The 22369-nt window shown below is 43.1% G+C and overlaps 1 protein-coding gene across 5 annotated transcripts in view; it reads right to left on the bottom strand.

Annotated features, from left to right (window-relative positions):
- Positions 1-22369, bottom strand: part of TMEM135 (transmembrane protein 135) — a 269244-nt gene that overhangs the window by 230706 nt on the left and 16169 nt on the right. For 4 of the 5 annotated variants that reach the window (XM_084842550.1, XM_084842551.1, XM_084842552.1 and 1 more), the window contains one exon: positions 6532-6565. In XM_084842550.1, coding sequence (XP_084698676.1) covers positions 6532-6565 — 34 coding nt within the window. Of the gene's footprint in view, positions 1-1223; positions 1324-6531; positions 6566-22369 lie in introns of all 5 variants that reach the window. The other variant, XM_084842555.1, reaches the window with a different exon arrangement.

Genomic DNA, 22369 nt, shown 5'->3' with positions numbered 1-22369 from the left:
TGAAATTGGTAGTCCTTTTTCATCCCGCCATAGCAGAGAAAAAGACAATGAGACATACGAAAACTCTCTGTCCTAGACCTGTAAAAAGCCAGCACTCACTGGACATCCAGTATGTGGAGGGTTGATTCCAATGGAGAAGATGGGGACTGGAAAAACTTAGCAAAATAATGTCCTGATTGATATGGAAATGAGAGACTACTTTAGGAAGGAATGCCAAGTCTGGACAAAGCACTGCCTTATCTCTATGAAAAACTAGGTATGGTGGGTCAACACACAACACACAAAGTTCTGATGATCTCCTCATCAGTGTGATCGCCACTAGAAAGGCTACCTTCAAAGATAGCCACCGAAGGTCCACAGTAGCAAGGGATTCGAAGTTAGGGTCTTCAGGACAATTCAGAGACTCCATTGTGGCACCAGTGAGCACATTGGGGGAACCAAATTTTTTAGCTCCCTCATAAATTCTGATCTTGGGAGATTTCAACATTCATGCAGAGGCTGCCTTAACAGGACCAGCTCAGGACTTCATGTCCTCCACGACAATCATGGGGCTGTCACCAGCCGAACACACAGGGCACAGCATACCCTCGACTTGGTCTTTGCTTCTGGGTGTGAGGGGGGTGGTCTGGATATGGGGGGGAATTACCCTGTTGTCATGGTCAGACCACTTCCTGGTGAAATTTGGTCTCACAGTACCAGCCCCTCCCTGCAGGGGTGGGGGACCCATTAAGATGGTCCGTCCCCAGATACTTATGGAATCCGAGTGATTCCTGAATGCTCTGGGGGAATTCTCAGTAGCCAGATCTGGAGATTCTGTCAAGGTCCTGGTCACACTATGGAATGGCAAAGTGTGAAGGGCCATTGACACAATTGCTCCTGAGTGCCCTCTTTGGCACCGTGGAACTTAGAAGGCTCCCTGGTTTACCGGGGAGCTCCAGACAATGAAACAGGTCAGAAGGCAGCTGGAGTGTAAGTGGCATAAGACTCGTCATGAAGGTGATCGAACACACATAAGAGCATATAATCATGCCTACTGTGTGATGGTGAAGGCAGAAAAGAAGGCTTAATTTGCCACCTCCATCACATCTTTAAGTAACCGTCCAGCTGAGCTTCTCCAAGTGGTTCGAGGGTTACTTACATCAAACCCAGTGCATCTAATACTGGAACCCTAGGAGACCCACTGTTATGAGTTTGCAAGGCACTTGGAGGATAAATTCTCTTACCTTCATGCTGACTTGAACATCGCTACTGATGCAGTGCCTGTTGAGGTGTCCAGTGCATCGTGTTATCCTGTTTTGTGGGATGATTTTCAGTTTTTGGAGCCTGAGGATGTGGACAAAATGCTTACCTCTGTTCAACCCTCCACATGCTCTCTCGACCCTTGCCCATCATAGCTTATTTGAGGTAGCTAGGGGGGGCTGACCAGATGGATCAGGGGAGTGGTGAATGCATCATTGCGTGATGGGGTGGTCCCTACTGCCTTGAAGGAGGCAGTGATGCAACCACTCCTGAAAAAACCTTCCCTTGATCTATGCTAACTATCGTCCGATCGCAAATACCCCATTCTTGAGTAAGGTGCTCAAGAAAGTGGTGAAGTCTCAGTTGCAGGCGCTCTTGAATGAAACTTATTATCTGGATCCATTTCAGCCTGGATTCAGGCCTGGTTTTGGGATGGAATCAGGCTTGGCCACCCTGATGGATGACTTTCTTCAGGAGAGGGACAGGGGGAGTGCAATCCTGTTACTTCTTCTAGATCTCTCAGCAGCTTTTTATATCATTGACCACAGTACCCTCCTGAACTGCCTCCATGAGCTGGGAGTTGGAGGCACTGTTCTACAGTGGTTCGACTCACACTTGTGGGGTCAGTTCCAGAGAACAGCATTGGGTGACTGCACCTCAGCCCCATGCAGATGAACTGTGGGGTACCACAGGGTACCATCTTGTCCCCAATGTTATTTGATATTTACCGTCAGGGCCAGAAATATTGGAACAAGGATAACTGTTTTGGCAGTTGGCCTCTGTACACCACCACATTGAAGTTGAAAGGAAACACACCCAGATGGGAGTGAAGTCAGGACTTTCAGCTGAAATTCAAGGGGTGTGACAAAAGTGGGGCACTAACCATTCAGGAAGGACAGCCAGTGGCATACACACACCCCCATCATTGGTGGCTCATAAGTAATGGAACAAACCAACATCATTTCAAACTTAAGGATCACCTTTAATACCTGGATGAAAATCCTTTGCAGTCAATGACTGCCTGAAGTCTGGAACCCATGGACATGACCCAATGTGGAGTTTCCTCCCTCAAGATGTTTTGCCAGGCCTTTACTGCAGCTGCCTTCAGCTGCGGCTTGTTTGTTTCTGCCTTCAGTCTTGTCTTCAATAAGTGAAAAGCAGGCTCTATTGGGTTGAGGTCAGGCGACTGACTTGGCCATTGAAGAACATCCCACTTTTTTGCCTCTGAAACTCTGGGGTAGCTTTTGCTGTATGTTTTGGGTTATTATCCATCTGCAATATGAAGCAGCGTCCTATCAGTTTAGAAGCATTTGGCTGAATCTGAGCAGAAAGTATAGGCCTATACACTTCAGAATTCATCCTGCTGCTTTTATCAGCAGTCAGGTCATCAATAAACACCAGTGACCTGGTTCCATTGGCGGCCATACATGCCCATGCCATAACACTGCCTCCACCATGTTTGACAGATGATGTGGTATGCTTTAGATCATGAGCTGCTCCTTTCCTTCTCCATACTTTTCTCTTCCCATCATTCTGGTACAAGTTCATCTTGGTTTCATCAGTCCAAAGACTCTTATTCCAGAACTGGGCAAGCTTTTTTAGGTGTTTGCTGGCAAAGGCTAATCTGGCCCGTCTGTTCTTGAGCGTTACCAGTAGTTTGCATCTTGTTGTGAAGCCTCTGTATTTACATTCATAAAGCCGTCTCTTGACTGTAGATGTTGACAATGACATGCCTACCTCCTCAAGAGTGTTCTTGACCTGGCTAGATGTTGTGAAAGGGTTCCTCTTCACCATGAGCAGAATTCTGCGGTCATCCACTTTAGTTGTCTTCCATGGTCTGCCAGGCCTTTTGCTGTTGCTGAGCTTGCCAGTTAAGTCCTTCTTTTTCAGGATGTTCCAAACTGTTGTGTTGGCCACTCCCACTGTTTTTGCTATCTCTCTGATGGGTTTATTTTGTTTCCTCGGCCTAATGATGGCCTCCTTCACTCGCATGGACACCTCTTTGGACCTCATGATGGGAGTTCCAGTGAACAGCTACCAAATGCAAATGTAACACTCAGAACCACCTCCAGGCCTTTTATCTGCTTGATTGGTCATGGCGTACTGAGGAAACAGGCCACACCTGGCCATGCAGCTGCTTGTCACCCATTCGTTCCATTACTTATGAGCCACCAATGATGGGTGTGTGTGTATGCCACTGGCTGTCCTTCCTCAATGGTTAGTGCCCCAATTTTGTCAAACTCCTTGAATTACAGCTGAAAGTCCTGACTTCGCTCCCATCTGGGTATGTTTCCTTTCAACTTCAATGTGGTGGTGTACAGAGGCCAACTGCCAAAACAGTTACCCTTGTTCCAATATTTCTGGCCCTGACTGTATATGAAGCCACTGGGAGTGATCATCAGGAGATTTGAGGCAAGTTATCACAGTATGCTGACGACACCCAGCTCTATTTCTCTGTGACATCTGAATCGGGAGAGGCTGTGCATGTTCTGAATCAGTGCCTGGATGCAGTTGAGGCTTGGATGAGGGCTAATAAACTGAAGTTGAATCCTGATAAGACAGAGACCCTAAGGGTTGGCGGTTCCCAGGTCCAAGAACTGGGATGTTTGCCTGTTCTGGATAAGGTTGCACTCCCTCTGAAGGAGCAGGTGCATAGTTTGGGGTGCTCCTGGATCCATCTTTTGTCATTGGAGGCCCAGATGACCTCGGTGGCCCAGAGCGCCCATTACCAAGACCGGTTGGTACGTCAACTATGCCCATTCCTGGATAGGGATAGCCTAGCTACAGTGATCCATGCACTGGTAAATTCAAGATTAAACTACTGCAATGCACTCTAAGTGGGGCTAGCTTTGTGCGTGGTTTAGAAGCTGCAGCTAGTGCAGAATGCAACAGCTAGGGTGCTCACTAAGACACCTAACTGTGCTCACATAACAACTGTTAAAAGAACTACACTTGCTGCCTATTAGCTACCAAGCCATGTAAAAGGTTACATTATTATCATATAAAGCCCTAAACACTTTGGGACCAGGATACCTAGCAGATCACTTCCCTTATATATATCCAGGCAACATGTAAGATCATCAGAGGAAACTTTGCTGGTCATTCCAAAATGAAAGGAGTGTCACCATGAAGAACCCCACTGGTGGGCCTTCTCTGTAGCAGCACCCACCCTCTGGAAGACCCTCTCCCATGCAGTCTGGGAGGCAGAAAATGTGGCATCTTTCAAGACTCCTAAAAACGCAACTTTTCACCCAGGCTTTCCCTGGGTTGTAACTGCTGTTGGGTTTTACTTTGGTTTTACATGCTACTTTTAAACTTTTAAAGTTTTATATTATGTTTTATCGTATGTTATGGTTTTAATTATTGTGAACTGCCCAGAAAGCCTCAGCAATTGGGCAGTATATAAATGTAATAATAAACAAAATAAATAAATAAACTAACAAACTATCTAACAAGTGGATGTGTAAAAGTAGAGAAGCCCTGTATCAGTTTGTGAGAAGCAGAAATGGCTACTAAGTATACTCTAATGGACGAACACTTTAATCCTCTTTTGAACAGCAAATTCAGAAAAGAAAGAACTCTGTCAATTAATCCCCTAATGGGGTCGTGACCAGAGGCTCTGGCAAAGGTGACAAACGTCTTCCATTTGCTGGCATACTATCTCCTTGTTGCCGGTTTCCTAGCAGCCTCCAAAACAGATTTCAGTTCCTGAAAGAGGGTGTGCAATCATTCCCCCAGAAAATCCTCCACACCGTTAGCTTGAGCACCAAGATATCCAGGTGTCAAATCCAACCCTTGTCTCTGGATAGAAGATCCAGTGTTGATGGTAGGCAAAGGAAATTTCCTTGAGCTAACTTGAGTAGAGTAGCAAACCAAGCCTGCCTTGGCTACCATGAGAATGTAATCCATCTGTTCTACTCTGATCTGGACAATCACTTTTGCGAGGAGGGGAAATGGTGTGAAAAGGTAGAAGAACTCTCCTGTCCATGACTGAAGAGAAGTGTCTCCTTGAGAAAGCTTGCCTTTTGCTTGTGCAAAATCTGGGGCACATCGCGTTCCTCAGAGACACAAAAATATCCATCGAAGGAGTGACCCATCGGAGAAACAGACGATGAAGAACGGCACGTAACAACTGCCACTTGTGGGTCAATAGGTAAGTTCAACTTAGGATATCTGCCAACAAATTATCTTTCCCTGCAATGTTGAGCTGTCAGTACAACCCCCCGTGGAATTGCTGAGTTGAAGACATCCAGGGTCAGACCTGTCAGGCATGATGTCAGGCTGTCAGGCCACCGCGTGCCACCCTTTACGTTCAGGTGCCATGACACTGCCATGTTGTCAGTTGCACTCACTGATTCCAAATGCACTCATTGATTCGAGGTTGACCTCGAATGCACGGAGTGCTGTCTAAAGAGTAGAACATTCCCTGCAATACAACCGGCACAGCGATTGAAAGAGAACTGAGGCACTAGGCGGGAACCTGCTGTAGGCATGTGCACTAGGACAGTGGGGGAGGGTTCCTGCCAAAACAATCCTCAGCTATGGAAGTTTCCTGAATCAAGGCTCTGCGCAGGCGCAAAGCCCATATGTGTGATACACTCTGAACACGAAGAAGAACCTCCTCCTGCTTTTTGTTGCCTGCTCAGTACTGCAAGAAAGGTAGGCAGGCAACACTAAGCAAGCCACAATACACATTGGTGGACTGCACGCAGCTTGGTGGATCATAAGCTGTGCAGGCCTAGTATGAACAAACCTTGGATTTGAGCAAAACACATCTCAAAGTACATTAGAAGGGCATGGAGCTCAGAAGCAGATAGTGTGTTTTGAAGCACTATCTGGAATGTATAGTCCTCTATATATCAGAAGTTGCACCTCATCCCACAAAGATTGGACTCCAGAGAAGCATATCAAGGAGGGAGCATCAAAAGAATATGGAAATTTACTTTCTGAATTGCAATTATATGTATTTTCAAATATTTTCAATACAACAAGCTGATGGTAAACAGTAAAAAAAAAAAAAAGTAATGCCAAGCACCCTCTTTTAGCATGCATGAATTATATGGAAGAAACACAGAGTTTACCCATTTGTTTGCAATATTAAAAGTAAATATAAAGAGATTTTCACTTCGGTTCGTATGGTTGACACTCTTCAGGATCATTTAATTCGCAGGTGAAATCTAGGTGCCAGTTAAGCCAGTGTATGCTTTGCATCACATTTCATGTCAGCAGGGCTTAAACAGTTAAAAAATACCTTCAAAATGATTACAGATGTATCGTAACAGTATTACTTACCAAATTAGCCATGTAAATTGTAAGCAGCCCTCTCCTAGAGGCAGAAAACAATACACAAAATAATTATTAAGCCATACTGAGCTTTACCATATGATTCATCACATCAAACACCCTACTGCCAACAACTTCACTCCAGGTCTAAGATAAAATTCTGCTCAATAGCCAGAGGAGAGAAAACACCAACTCTACTTTAGAAGTCATTCATACTAGTGATTTGCTTTGACAATGTTGGGTTGTCAAGAGTACAGTATACCAATAATTTAGCATTTGTAATGGCTACTTGTTAAGATGCTGAACTTTAAAACCACAAATCCACTACATATGTGTCTTTCTCCTTCTTCTAAAGCAGTATTCTTCACTGGAAGGCCCACAAGCCAGTGCTGGCTCCCAATCACCCCAGAAGTGCTGCTCTGCAACTCAGTGAGTAGCTCGTGGGTATTGCCACATTGCTAGCTCCACACCTGGTGCTGCTCTCCCTTTCCCTCCCCCTTTCTCTCAGTTGTTCTCTCTCCTCACTACAAGCGCTTTCTACCCCACAGACTAGCTACAAGTGGCTGCAAAGGCTTTCCACACACGCCTTGGGCTGGCTGTGAGAGCTGACACCCACTTCATATGTGGACACGGCGCATTCATGTGCTCATCCAAAGGAGACAAGGAGTAAACAAGCAAATAAAGGAAGGCGCAAACATGGGAAGCAGGCAAGGAGAGGGACAACAGAGGCAAGCTGGAAACAAAAAGGAAGGAAATGTGAGGCAAAAGTTAAAACGGTGCAGCAGACAAGTTGTACAGAAAAGGTGAGGCAAGGGCCAGCAAAAAGTCAGCAGTTGCTGCACAAATTTTACATCTCGTGCTAGTGCAGCAGTTCACGGCCAGATTGGACATTGGCTCAGTAAGACACCAATGTTCCCATTTATCAGAGTTGGAAGGAATTAAAAAAAAACCAAAAAAAACCCCTCTTCTCATGTTCCTTTGCTGCAATCTTTGCTGCATACGCAAGAGAAGCGTATGTACACTCGCTCTTCTCCCTCCCTTCTCAGCCCCGATGGTGTGCACAGTAGCTGCTGTTGCCACGTACAAGAAAGCCATCCATATGCCCTACCACGGCCTCACAATAGCTTCACTGAGCAAAAGCAAAAATATAATAAACCAAAATAAGCAAACAGGATTGCAATGGCAGAGGACAAAACTGCACGAACAAAGTCAAGGAGCAACAGGCACACTTTTGCATGTCCAATTACAGTAAGTTTTGTATTACTCTGTGTCAGTTACTGTAGCCCTCACACTGAAGTTGCCAAAGTGACTCCCACTTAAAAAATGCTCTAAGGAGTTCAGGGACCTGCACATGGAACACATAGTTTTTACCTGTGAGGTAGGTTAGGGTGCAAGATAGTGACTGGCAAAGGACCAATGCAAGGATCTGAGCCCAGGTCTCCCCAATCCTTTCAGAACTTCCAATCCCTACACTATACAGACTCTAAATCTTAGGTACTACATACCAAAGCCCCCCCGATCTCATGTCAGTCTTTGATCTTCAACCAGCCAAGTGTGTTCCCTTGCTTATGCCAGGTTAGAACTATTTCAAGTTATGTTCAACTTTCCTTGAACAGCCTACAGATTTTGTAGCTTCTTTATTGCAACACCTCAATCTGGTAATACTCTTAGCATATTTAACAGTAACATGTAACGTACGTAAGAATTTCTGTTCAGTGCCCACCCCCAACAAGAGTTGTAGCATGTATGCAACTCATTTCTCAGCTCCTTGCCTGAAGGAAGTGAAAACTGCCCTCCTAATGAATCACCTGGCATAACAAGAGGTGCTGCTGCTCTGCCTGGACCAGAAATGAATGCCTGGGTTAGCCCAGAAAAGGGATAGGATGCTTGATGCTTCTTTGAGAATAGGGCTATCTGCTGTCTTCATCAGAGGCCATGCCTACCTCCCTTGTGTCACTAAACCAGGATGTCAAGCTGAGTTAAGTGACCACCATACTGTACCCCTCTAGGGGTTTGGACGATATCCAGCTTTAATGTATTTCAGTTAAAGAAAGTATATTTGATAAATGACCGATTTGCATGCTACAGGGAAAAAAGTCCCTAAAATTCATCGACTCAAAGAGGAGACACAGCTAATATAGCCATTATTTTCTGAACAAAAACATGATTGCATGAAACTGTTCATCATAGCTCTGCTTCAGAAGGTACAATCTGATCTACAAACACAGACTTTAAAAAAAAGTAAAACTTACAACTTAACCTGCATAACTAAATCAAATGCACAAATTGTGGATAGTTCAAAGCCATAATCAAATCAAGAAATCACCAATTTATCTTCCAAACTGCTGCCTAACTGAGCAGCCCACAGTTCTAGATCTAGAACTATGATGGGGGTGGGAGGGAAGTCTGAAATAACAAAGCATTACAGTTGATGTTTAGGTTATGCTTAATCACTCACACCCACCTATTTCCTTCTTACAGCTGAAGTCTGACAGTGAGACAGCAGTGCAAAAGTTCATTTAAAACCAACAAGAACAGCTAAGCTTTCAAAATAAGAGAACGCAAAACACAGACTTGAGCAGTGAATTTCCAATATAAAAAGAACCCAAAAAGAACCCAGTTGTTATGAAAGCAAGTATCTATCATGACACGTTTTACAGAATCCCAGTTATTTCAGATACCATTTCAGACACCCAAAATGCCTTTGCATAAGTAGACGAAATACTACAATTGGGTACAGCAAGACAGCTGTTTAAGAGTGATATTCACATGAAAAAAAAAGCACCCATAGCCTTATCAGAATGGGCAATACTAACAATTAAGCAAAAGGCTTACTCTTCAAAATGTTCAAAAATCGTTATAAGTCATCAAAGGATGAAAAGAGGACAAATAATTACTCTAAAACAGGAGTGGGCAACACGCAGCCCGGGGCCGGGGGGCAACACGCAGCCCGGGGCCGGGGGGCAACACGCAGCCCGGGGCCGGGGGGCAACACGCAGCCCGGGGCCGGGGGGCAACACGCAGCCCGGGGCCGGGGGGCAACACGCAGCCCGGGGCCGGGGGGCAACACGCAGCCCGGGGCCGGGGGGCAACACGCAGCCCGGGGCCGGGGGGCAACACGCAGCCCGGGGCCGGGGGGCAACACGCAGCCCGGGGCCGGGGGGCAACACGCAGCCCGGGGCCGGGGGGCAACACGCAGCCCGGGGCCGGGGGGCAACACGCAGCCCGGGGCCGGGGGGCAACACGCAGCCCGGGGCCGGGGGGCAACACGCAGCCCGGGGCCGGGGGGCAACACGCAGCCCGGGGCCGGGGGGCAACACGCAGCCCGGGGCCGGGGGGCAACACGCAGCCCGGGGCCGGGGGGCAACACGCAGCCCGGGGCCGGGGGGCAACACGCAGCCCGGGGCCGGGGGGCAACACGCAGCCCGGGGCCGGGGGGCAACACGCAGCCCGGGGCCGGGGGGCAACACGCAGCCCGGGGCCGGGGGGCAACACGCAGCCCGGGGCCGGGGGGCAACACGCAGCCCAGATAGCAACACGCAACCCCAGGGCCACATGCCAACCCCACCACCCACAGTGCAGCCCCCACTGCCCCCATCACCCCAAAAGTCAGGATTAAAAAAAACCAAACCTACAATTTGCCACCAAAATTCAGCAGCAAACTGCTACAGGGGCTTACGGAGGCCAAATTTAGCTTGAAAACAAACTAAATTTGTCCTGTAAGCCCTGAAGCGGATAGACCATTTTTTAAAAAGGCCACAGAGGAGTGCAGTCTATGGAAGTAAGGCGGTAACTGCCTCCACCCAAAGTTGCTCACCCTTGCTCTAACGTACTGTAGCTTAAATATAGTATCAGAAAATCGTGACAATTTTGCACTGCTAAAGAAAATATATAAACTGTTGCATATGCAAACTTGTCCATAAAAGTAATTTTACCATTTCATCCATTTGATGATGATCCTGGCCTGCTTCACACTGCTACTGTCACCTCATCTTACAGTGACCAAAATTTCATTTTGGGAACAAACAATGTTTACAAAGCTGTCAGTCTTACTTGGCAGGTGAATATGTGGCATTTCCTTTCTTTAATCCTGATGGTTATAAAGAAGTCCGTTTTGTGTATACCTCCTTGCTGTCATGGGATTTTCCATTTATTTATGGATTCACTGAAATGTTTATGTACTGCCTTTCCACAAATGTCACCAAGTCAGTGCACAACTAAAAACAATAAATACAAACATAAAAGTAATAAAACTATTTTTAAAGCACAAAAACAACATTGAAACATTAAAACTGCTGTTACCTAGCAAGTGTAATTAATTAGGTCAGGGGCATAATGTCATTCGTGATGTGCCTCCAGATGTTTTGGCTTACAACTCCCATCAACCCTAGCCAGCATAGCCAATGGTGAGGGATGACTGAAGTTGCAGACCAAAACAACTGGAGGGCCACAAGTTGCCCACTCCTGCATTAAGGTTACATGCTTTGATGGAGAAGCTCCAAGTTAAGAGTGTCCTAAAAGTCAGAGCCATCTTGGACTTTGTGAAATGGCCTACACAAAGAACTTGCGAAACCTGGAAGTCACATGCCCTACTTGATATTTATACCCAAGCCAAGCAGAGCAGAAAAGCATCTGCATAAATAATCCTGTGCTTTACTGCCTTTATGCTATTTGTATCAGATTCTTTTCTATAAATAAATAGACTATTTTTATTCTATAAGACTATACCTACATTTTATGACAGAGCCTGCCTACATTGGTTAGTTACATGCTTTCTCGAAAAGAGCTCCATGTCCATATTAGTAATGGGAATCAGGATTTTGACTGGAGCAGACAATGTGAGAGCCAGTGTGGTGTAGTGGCTAGAGTGTTGGACTGGGAGCTGGGAGATCTGGGTTCTAAGTCCCCACTCGGCCATGGAAGCTCACTGGGTGACTTTGGGCCAGTCACACACTCTCAGCCCAAACTACCTCACAGGGTTGTTGTTGTGAGGATAAAATGGAGAGAAGGAGAAGGATAATGTAAACCGCCTTGGGTTCCTGGCAAGAAGAAAAAAGGCAGGATATAAATGCAATAAATAATAATAAAAATGACCCCAAGCCTTAAAATAGTTCTTCCCCACAGTTTATATTTATTTTGGAGCACCCAATTTATTTATTTAATTAATTAATTAATTTCTATACCACCCAATAGCTGAAACTCTCTGGGCGGTTCACAAAAATTAATCTGGATCCAACCTCTTACAAAGGAAACATACAAAAGATACAATTGCGAAAATACACCTGGTTTCCAAAATGGATTCTAACTACAGATTTTTATTTATTTATTACATTTCTGTACTGTGCAATAGCTGAAATCTGGCTTATGTACCCAGAAGCCAAATGAGTTTACACAATTTTTAGGACAATATTCCAAAAAAATATTATATAACTTTTATTTAAGAATTATTCTCTCTCTATAAACGATAATCAATAAATACTTCAGAACTGAGACATTACTAAGATCTAACTAGCAGGTCGGTTTCATTTGGTTCTCCATAACAATGTTAATATCTTCTTGAAAATCTTAAACCACATTGTCCAGACAGGCAGATTAACTCAAAAACATCTTCTCAAGAACAGCAGATAATGACTGCATTTACACAAAACACTAAGGCAGAATCCCTCAGAATCCTGGCTTATTGTTCATAAGCAAGTGTGCTGGTGCATGTTTCCGATTGCACCCCCTTGGCTCCTCCTGCAACCAGGTGTGGCTAAACTAACCAGCAAAGGCTCAGTGTTACATCCCAACTGGAACTCCTGGCTTGTTGCTCCTCTAACAACAGCGAGCTTGAAGCCAGGGTTTGAGTTCAACTTCTGGATCTAGGCTCGTTGGAGGAGGACAAGCCAGGGACTGAGTTTGGACAGAAAGCAACGCTTTTCCACCCTGAAGTTCTGCTGGTGCCACAGTCCCTGGTGGCCATACCAAATTTTAATCAAGGTGTGATAAAATGGTTGTCCATTATTGTACTGTAAAGAAAATAAAAATGTTACTGTTACATTTCTTTTTTGGATTTCGGCTCGTTGTGGCTTATATCTATATGCATGTGCTTCTTAGCACCTTCAAGTAGGAAAGGCTTCATAGCTATCTTTATTATGGATCCAGATAACGGTGAGACTGTTATTTTTTGCGACAAAATATAAATCCAGATCCTGCACTATTATGAGGAAAATTGAGTGACAGACACCCAAGTGCCCTTAACAGCCTGGTGGTGGCAATTACAGAGAAATAGTCCTTGCTAGCAGTAACAAAGTTTATAGGCTTGGACTGATATTTTATTTTTACCTGGGATTTTAAAGACAATACAAAAATAAGGTGAAAAACAGTAACTTTATACCATTAATCAAGCAGAATTAAATGCATTACAATTTTTAAGCTCCATTTAAAAATACAGCAAGTGATCTATAACATCAGAAGATCTATGGATATTCTACTAATTAAACCAACCATGAACACAATTATCCAGGAACATCTCTTGTTCAACCCCCATTAAAGAATGAGTGAATATGGTATACTGCTGTAACACTGGACTGGTATACATTTCTCAGGATAACATTTCAAGCAGTAGCACCAGCACCGCTCTTTCTTTTCTAGTCATCCTGGGAGAATATAAGAAAAGGATGCACTACAGGATTAAAGGCACTCTATATATGGCTCAAATGCCAAGTGACACTCTGCCTCAAATTTGTAAAAACAAAAATGATAGCGAATGGTGCCATGACATAAGGATGCATTTAAAACTACAGGGAGAAAAGGCGGTTGCAAAGCATGAGATGAAACTTAAAACTCTTTAGTCACGCAGATCTGGAATGCCAGATAATCACCATCCAAAACACTAAAGGAACCAATGCCACCATTACATGCAAATGTTTGTGTTCTTAGGGTATTTCACAAGGTTTTGTTATGCTCCGTGTCTTCTGGACTTTGGGCAAGTCAATTCAAAACACCTTGCTTTTTATACTTTTCCCTAGAGCTGGGCTCAAGTGAGGTGCCCTTGACAGAAGGGCTTATAAACTCCATAGGACAGAGTAGAGGGTGTCAGAAGGTTTAACCTGACTGGTGGCAGCCTACTGTAATTCTTTTTCAGGGAACTCTTGTAAAGGGGATCTGCCTGTAGGAAAAGTCTCCCCCTCCTACCTCCAGTCCATCACAAATGTAGATGCAGGTGAATACATTAACAACTCTCTTTTGAGAAGACTGGACACAAAGCACTTTCCACATGTCTTGGGTATCTTTAAGTCCTATCCCATGTTCTTATAATTTGATACTGGCATTTAGAAAACAAAAATATTTTTCAGCATTGTGGAAAGCTGGTGCTTAAAAAATCGGTGATGTAGCCTAAAATATTAAAACTGGAGTCTGGGAATGTTGTTTAACAGATTTATATAACAGGATGGCTACTAGCAACAAGAAGAATTTGAAATAATTTGCCCTACACTCTGAAGATGTTAATAGTTTAAAATATTTTTTTTTAAGAAAGGGATTTAACTGGATGTTAATTTGGTCATCATTTTTATAGAACCCTCTAGAACTTGAGGGGGGATGGAAAGAGTGAGATCGCTTCCAAAGGATGCATTTCTATTTGAACAAATGAGTAGTAGAATCAGACCAATAAGATAAAAGGATATTTAAGAAAGGATGAAAAGCAAAGAGGCATGAACCAGCACTATATATATATATATATATATATATATATATGAGAAAATAACCTATCTTCCTCCTCCACCTTTACAACAACACTGAAGGGTTCAAATACTTTGAAGATGAGACAAGAAACTCCTACATCGCTGATACTTGAGCATTCATCTAAAAATTCCCAGGACCTTTATGAAAACTGCTTCGGTGGTCAAAGGCTTTCTGCACTCTTCTACACACTGAGTGGGAGAGTTTCAAAGGCAAGCAAAATTGATGGTAAGTTCCCAAAGCTTATTTTCAGTGAAATTCAGGCATCCATCACTGTTGCCTCTGGAAAGAAAAAGAAAAAATCTACGATTTCAAAAGCTTAAAACTGTTTCTGCAGTTCATTCAAAGCAAAGCTTTTGACTCTACATGTTCACTTTGGTATTTGGTTTGCTTTTGACTAGGATCATAACATTTCCTCACCTTCAGAGCTATACCATCCCAATATAGCTACAGTCCACAAGGCACTGAAAATTACTCAAGAGACTATTACAAAGCAAGGAGCCCAGTATTATTCTTATTTTTAAGATCCACAATTCTCCACCATAAAATATTGAATTTTGCTATCTGAATAAATTATGAAAATTCACAAATATTTTGGAGTGTATTTTCTCCTTCTGGTGTTCACAAGGAAAGATGAGGAACTGACATAAAATATCTATTCCCTAGTCATCGGAAAGTCTTCCTTTTGTTTCTGAGATTTCAGGCATAGATTAAAAGGTTTCTCTGTAATTTAAAGTTGAGATTATGACCATGGCCATTTCTGTACCTGTGCACAGAATACACACAGCCCTCATTATAAAGGTATATTTGCCAGCGAGTGTGTTTGCTTACATCAGTGGGTTCTACTACTATGTTACTGACTGCACTCTTTTCAACAGTAGTCCATCTTTACGGAAGCCTGCTCTAAAATTAGGTATATCTGAATTTCACAAAGCTGAATGGAAATGTTAACTTCGCATGATCTCTTAACCCTGGGGTCTAGGGAACCTGCAACCCAGGGGCTGCATGAGCCCTCTGCCTAATTTAATGCAGCCATCAGTTCACACCTGTGTTAATGGAGGGGGGAAATGGAAAAAAGCTGAAATGGACAGAGAGATAGGGTGGCACAGATGTGGGAGTTGCTATGCAGTCCTGCAAATTCCACCCAGTTTGGTTCTGGCTCCACCCACCATTGGATCCGCCTCTACCCATAATTAGATGAAGCTCCCAAATGACTTTTCCCACAGATCAACAGCCCTGCAGAGGGAAAACACTTCCCACCCTGGTCTTAACCACAGCTAAGGAATCAGGAGTGCCCACAAGGTTTATGTATTTATTTAAAGCAGCATTACCCCACTCTTCAGCCAATAAGAGCACCTTACCAACCAATAAAAAACACGACATTCTCTGCCCTCAGGCTTACAATCTAAAACACACAAGAGAAAAAAAGAAAAAAAGGGGGGGATGGAGAAAGGGGGGGGGGAGAAAACTCAGGCACCAGTTTTTAAAGCTACAGAGTTCTTACAACAACCAGCTGGGATGAAAACAGCTCAGGGAGACAAGGAGCCACAGGAAGCTTCCCTTCTGTCCCTCCACTGAAACCTGATAGAATCGCTTAGGCTGGGTGATAAGTGAAGAGCCAAAGGCAACTGGTATCCCAGCAAAGATGATGGGATGGCCCTGATTCCCCTCTCTTTCTCCCTGCACTTTGCAGTCTGATGGAATGGGTTGTGAACTCTCTTCCCCTCTCACTTCTTCTTGAATTCCCTCCTCCCTTCCCTTTTCAGTGATAACCATGGTCACAGTGAGGTCTACACAGAGTTGAATGCAAATCACAGATAGCATTAGCCAAAGAATGAAAGGACTGGCTGAAAGAAGACATGTCTTCATATATCTAATAGGCTGGAACACCTTGACTGGAAACAAAAGGCTTTCCTCTTGCACCTTTTTAGAGAAACACAGAAAAATACAACAGTCACAATACACTGGGGGGGGGGATTTATTTCACCCTGACTACCAACTTATAAGCTTAAATAAATCCATTCTGAAGCAGAATAGCTCTTGTACAAAAGCTCTGGAGAAGAAGAAATAGTGTAAGGAATTAGCCAGTGAAGTTTAAATATACCATAATGCCACAAACATTAATTTGCAATAACATTTAGCCTAAGAACAATTTGTGTTTAAGTTGTCAAATCCACAAAAGCCACAGCAATTTTGTGGTGTTTAGCTTATAGCACATATATTGTGGTATATTTAATAAGTAGCATACCATACTCAGTAATAATGGTATGCTGTACAATCAATCCTTGTTAAGAAAACGTTTCTTCATGCACCTGGACAACGAACTTAGAAACTCTGCATTGTTAAAATTCAAAAAATAGGACAGCTGATTAGAAACGTATACTTCAAGCCTTCATAACTCTAACACTATAAGAAACACATCTAAATTTATGTATTACAAAAGTTAAGGCTCAGCTTTTAAGGAGAGGCATATGAAGCCTTTTGGAGGGCTGGTAGAGGTGAAAGCCGATGGCTCAAAATGTTCCACACCGAAGCCTGGAGTGATCTTTGTAAATGCCCTGCAAAGCTTAAGCCTACAGTATCTTCCCCACCCTCTGCCCCAAAAGGAAGGCTTTTGAACCAGAAGGTGTTAGATGTAGCCTAAGGTGCGTTTTACAGCCAAATTATAAAACCTCAGCTTAAGGCTTTATAACGGCACCAATGACATAGCCTGCTCTACAGCAACGAGACAGGCGCCACTATAACGTTAACAGCTACTAAGTAAACACTAATTCTGCCTAGAGGACACTTGAAGGGGGAGAAGGAAAACACACATGCATGTGTGCACGCACATGCACACACACACACACACACACACACCCCTTCAAAGCCACTCTAGAACTTTATTTTGATTAGTCGTAATTTGGTTTCTTTACTGGAATTCATAGTGGTGTAATCTAACAAAGAAAGGCACAAAAAGCTAGGCTCATTAGGCAAATAATACAACAATTAGCTTCTAATTGCCTTTCTTCAAACTATGCTAAAACTAAGTAGCATGCAACTCTGCTTGCTTGGTGAAGCTTAATAATGATGATGTCTTAGTACCAAAAAGTAATATATAATCTACCAAATATTTAAGAAAAAACAGCACTCAGTTTCTTGGATCTAAGTGCTACCTGACTAGTGCACCAAGCTTTCACCATGCCATATGTAATGCTATAATGCCAAGACAGACAGAGGATTGCTTCCCTACTCTATGCCCTCCGCCATGATCTTTTCAGATAGAAATACAAGATGGCACTTCCTCTTTGAAGTCTGACTCCATCATCTCCAAAACTAACTCTTGCAGAAATAGAGGGGAGTGCAGTTGTCAGAAGGGAATACCTCTCTCCCTGTCTTCCTCTTAATCTATAGAAGAAAAGGCTAGATGCCAAAGTTCTGTCACGAAGACCAAGTATGAGCAAGAAACACAACCGAAGAAACCTATCAAGGGCTACTAGTCCCAATGGCTTTATGCTACCTCCAGTATCAGAGGTGGCATGCCTATGTACACCAGTTGCTGGGGAATTGGGGCTGGAGGGTGCTGTTGCACTCAAGTCCTACTTGTGGGCAGCAGGTTGGCCATAGTGTGAACAGAATGCTGGACTAGATGGACCTTTCGTCTGATCCAGCATAACTCTTCTGATGTTCTTATATTAACCCAAGAAGAAGACATACCAACAGAGCCAGTTTTGTTCCCAATAGCTGAGGTCACCAGATGTACTCCACACAGCCCAATGGTGTCACTTCAGGACACTGCTGCAGCAAGGGTAAGCCCTGTCCTGCAATCCTGACATTGGGTGGCCTGTTTGTCACTGACAGATTCCATCATGTATGTGTGTGTCCATGCATAGATGTACTGAACCCCCAGGGGTTCTTGTAATACACATGTCTTCTGTTCATATATACCCCACCCAGACATTTTGAGACATTTTGCTAGTATAAACATAGCTAGGACTGGACCCCTCTCCAAACTTAAGCAATAAGTCCTATTGTACAGTGTGAAATTTATGTCTGAGCAAACATGCTTAGGATCACACAGCAAGATACATACTGAGAGATAGACAGCTACTTTTCCTTACTGAAAAGTTATTATGGCTAATTTCAAGTTAATCAGTTTGCTCTATTAGTGAGCACAAAAGTTCTGTTTTATTATTGTGATCAATGCACAGCTTTTGTTACATTGATAACCCTGGTTATTTCAGTGCTAGCCCATTATAGGTAGAAAAACAGGCTTTCAGCTAAGTGTGTAAGTAGTATTTTCCTAGCTTGTACTTCTTATTTCCTATATTTTCCTAAAGCTACAACAGGGTACTGGGTACAATAGTTTGGCCTAGAACCTCAAATCATGAGCATTTACAATAGAGGTCTGGTTTACAAGTATTTTATTCCTCAATTCAGCCTCTGGCATGGATGGTGTGCACGCAAATACCTACAGGCGATTTAAAATAGGGTGTCCACTGAGAAGAAATTAAATGATTATTTGTTACCAGCTGCTAGGTACATTTAAAAGTTCAGTAATATGTTTATGAAATCAGAAGCAAAATGACTACTATAAAACCATCTTTTTGGCACGAGATAGCCATTTAAAGGATATGAGATGTTTGGTGATATATATACTTATTTCGGGAAAACCCCACTTAAGCAGAAGTGAAGAAAATGCACCAATTTGTATTGAGCAGATAATTCTACCTCTTGAGAACCTCAGCTTTTATTCTTCTTCTGAAAAAAAAATCCTTATGTCTGCTGATAGGTTTGAAAGTCTATAGAGGGCATTTCCCAATGCCCAGAGTCTCAGTAGCCAAAGGGATGTCTGGATAAAATTTACAGTGACCGAGGAGCAGCTTTAGTGCCCTGCATGATTCCTCACTCCTCCCCATAAGTAGCATAGCCAAGATTATGAAGACATTTAGTAACATTTGCAAAATAAACAATGCATACAAAAATCTGCATAATTTATGCAGGCTTCTGAACTCAGCTTCTCTTGATGCACAACTTCTCATAGCACATCTTATCTGGCCAATCAGGATAACTGTCTGTATAGCAAATTTTTAACATCGATCTAATATAGGAATATAATGAGCTTACTGATAGTGCCATCTGTGTTCCATTCTTCCTTCCATATCTTTTTACTCCATATTTACCCATCTTACAAAAGTCAAGAAAGGTGAATCACCCTTCACTGCAAGAAGACATTAAACAATGAACGAAATAGTCACTAAGTGCCTTTCCAGTTGTCTAGAAACCATATAGAGGGACCCATTCCTAGGTCTGAACAGCCCACAGTACAAGACATTCAGGCTGAAACTTGCTGCTTTGTTTTTACCACAGGACACTCTTTGCTCCTTAAGAGTTGCCCCATCCTGCCTTCCTTGCCTCTAGTTGCTGTTCACCCTTCTCCTGGTCAGCCTTTGTGAATATCAACCCCTGCTTTGGTTACTTGACAAAAGTAATTCCCTACACTGTTAATGATTTGTAGCAAGACAGCCAACCCAGGAGTGTGCCTAAATGTTCTCCTGCAAAACAACCAGACTCCTGCTTCTGTGTGGAGAAGATAAGGGCATGCATTGAACAAAAGCTTAAACTTCCATATGGAAAGGCCACAAGGATGGGATCTTTACACAGCGTTAAAAAGAACTAAACAAACTTAGTTATGGCAGTCACCAAAGCCCTAGAGGGAATGAAAAAACCCAAAATCATATGCTAAGGGAGTGGTAGAAGAACCTTCTGAAATTCAGAACTGAAATCACATGCTTATCTAACTGTTCCTCAAACCAAAATTGCTTATGAACCAGGTGCCTGGGAATGGACTTCAACACATCCCTTGACTTTTTAATAAGAACCTGCATTTCTTTGCACACAGCTCTGAAGTGAGAAAAATCTCCTTTTACCATTAAAAAAAGAAAAAAATAACCCCGTTCAGTGCCCTGGAGGAAAGTATTTTTCATAATATTTTTTTAAGTGATCAACACCACATCAGAGGAATAGTAAAGTGAATGTTTATATTACTCCACAAATTGCTTGCCCAGAAATTCTCCACTTTTTCCACATTACCCTCATCAGATCCCATGGTAAGGAAAAGTACAGTGCTCCTTCCCAAGTTACTAACACTGCGTCTGACCCCAAAACACGAGGGATGTGAAGGCAAACAAAGCAATGGGGGCTGTACCCTGTAAGAGCTAGAAGATGTAAGATGATTTGCCATATGGAGTTGCCACCCTAGAGGAAACTTCAAGCAGCCTCCCAACTGGCAGATGTCTTGTGTGAAGCCATCCCAAGTCTAAAATAATTTGAAGGAGGTGTTAACTGGTCCTGCTTTTTTTTAAATGCAGTGTGAAAACCTGCTGCCAAGCTTTGGCTCATGTTTAACAACTGGTGTATTTTTTCCAAGCAACATTATTTTTTTCTAAGTTTTTAGACGTGCAATAAAATGAAGTTCAAATTGTCCTTGGCACACATGTAGAAAGCTGTCCAATTCTACTTCAGGAATGAAACAAGAATGCCAATTGAAGCAATAGTTTCTAAGTAGCTAACTTATCAACCTTCCATCTGGAAACAAGTCACAGAAGGAGGAATGTCAAATAGGTTTCAACCATTAGAAACAGGAGCAAACAGGAGCAATATCCTATTCAGGAATGAACCAACAGCTGATGTCATTCTCCCTTCAGTAACACTAAACAAACTTTAAGAAAGGGTAATCACCTTTCAAAGACCTTATTTACTGTCAAGATCTACTTGTCGCTTAAAAGGTATATATCTATGAAGGTAGTTTTAGTTGCAAGCAGGGAGTCAACCCAAACCTGAACCAAAAACTGGAGGAAACCTTTATTTTTCTTAAATCAGAGCCATTATCTAAAAGTCTCTGTTGAACAGAGCCAGGGAGGGGGAGGGAACCAGACTACTGGTTCACAATAAGGCTTCAACCAAACAAAACACCTGATGTTGTACATTCACTGACTCCACCAGAATAAGCACATAAAATAAAACAAGTATCTGAAGCAATGTATATATTTTGGGTTTGTACAGGCTTCTATACCCTGTCCTCTAGAGACTGGACTGGAGGCCTGCTACACCTTTGTGACAGGGTTTTGTCAACATACAAGTTACAGCATGGAAGGGATGAACACAAAATATATACATGAGGTGATGTAACAATACAAATACAATATACTTCGTGTCTATCAAATTGTCTTTACATGTATAGTACAATGAGAATGTATATGTAAATATAAAATAAGGTAGGAATGGATTTGAAATAGGAATTAATCTGTGAAACCAAAACAGGCACAGACAGACATGAAACAAGATTATGGAAATACAGGAAAAAAGGAAATAAGGATCAAAACTGAGCCCATTCAAATGAATAGGAGTGAACGCAAATCTTGAAGGGCGAAGAGGTGACAAACCTAAGGGTTTGCAGTGAACCTACTGGAGGAAGGAAAAGGGGGAGGACACCATTGTTGTGCACTGCAGAATACCTCCCCCATGCTGCAGTGTTTAGACAACCTCTGCAGGGAGCAGATGTACTGTTAATGCATCTAGGCTAGCGAGGCATTCAGGGCCCCAAGCAGAGCAGAGTCCACCCTGTGCAAATAATAATTATAAATAATGTGCCTTATATTTTGACTTTTTAATGTGAACGAAACTGAACCAGGTGCTTATGTGCGCTGATCTAGTTATTAAGCCTTTACTGGCCTGAACCAGAACAACTTCAGTTGCAGCTGAAACGGAACCAAATATGTAATGGTTGTAACTGCAACTAGAATGCATGATTCTGAACAAAAGACAACATAAAATTCAAGCCCTACAAACTGCTTGAGACACAAATTAATCAAAGCCCTACTGGTAGCATTAAGCCTGCAGCTGAATCCCCATGGGCCAGAAGGTCGTTTGAGAGACCCTCTCCTTGGAAATGTAGTTGCTATTCTGCTGCTCCCTCCAAGGAAAGGAAGAGGGTGATTAACCTTGCAGCTCTAGCATCATTCATGCCTCACAGCCAGGGGAGGGGTACAAAAAGAGGTGTAAACAACATTTGGCTGCCCAAACCGAAGAGTCACCAGAACTCATCCATGGGTAAGTAGGAGCAGGGGATAGCTCTCCAGCCAAC

This window comes from Heloderma suspectum, chromosome 3, assembly GCF_057233095.1.
Source record: "Heloderma suspectum isolate Gila_16-S chromosome 3, 16-S_ref, whole genome shotgun sequence".
NCBI classification, from domain to species: domain Eukaryota; kingdom Metazoa; phylum Chordata; class Lepidosauria; order Squamata; family Helodermatidae; genus Heloderma; species Heloderma suspectum.
The sequence above is the reverse complement of the archived record's forward strand: the minus strand, read 5'-3'. Positions and strand labels throughout refer to the sequence as shown.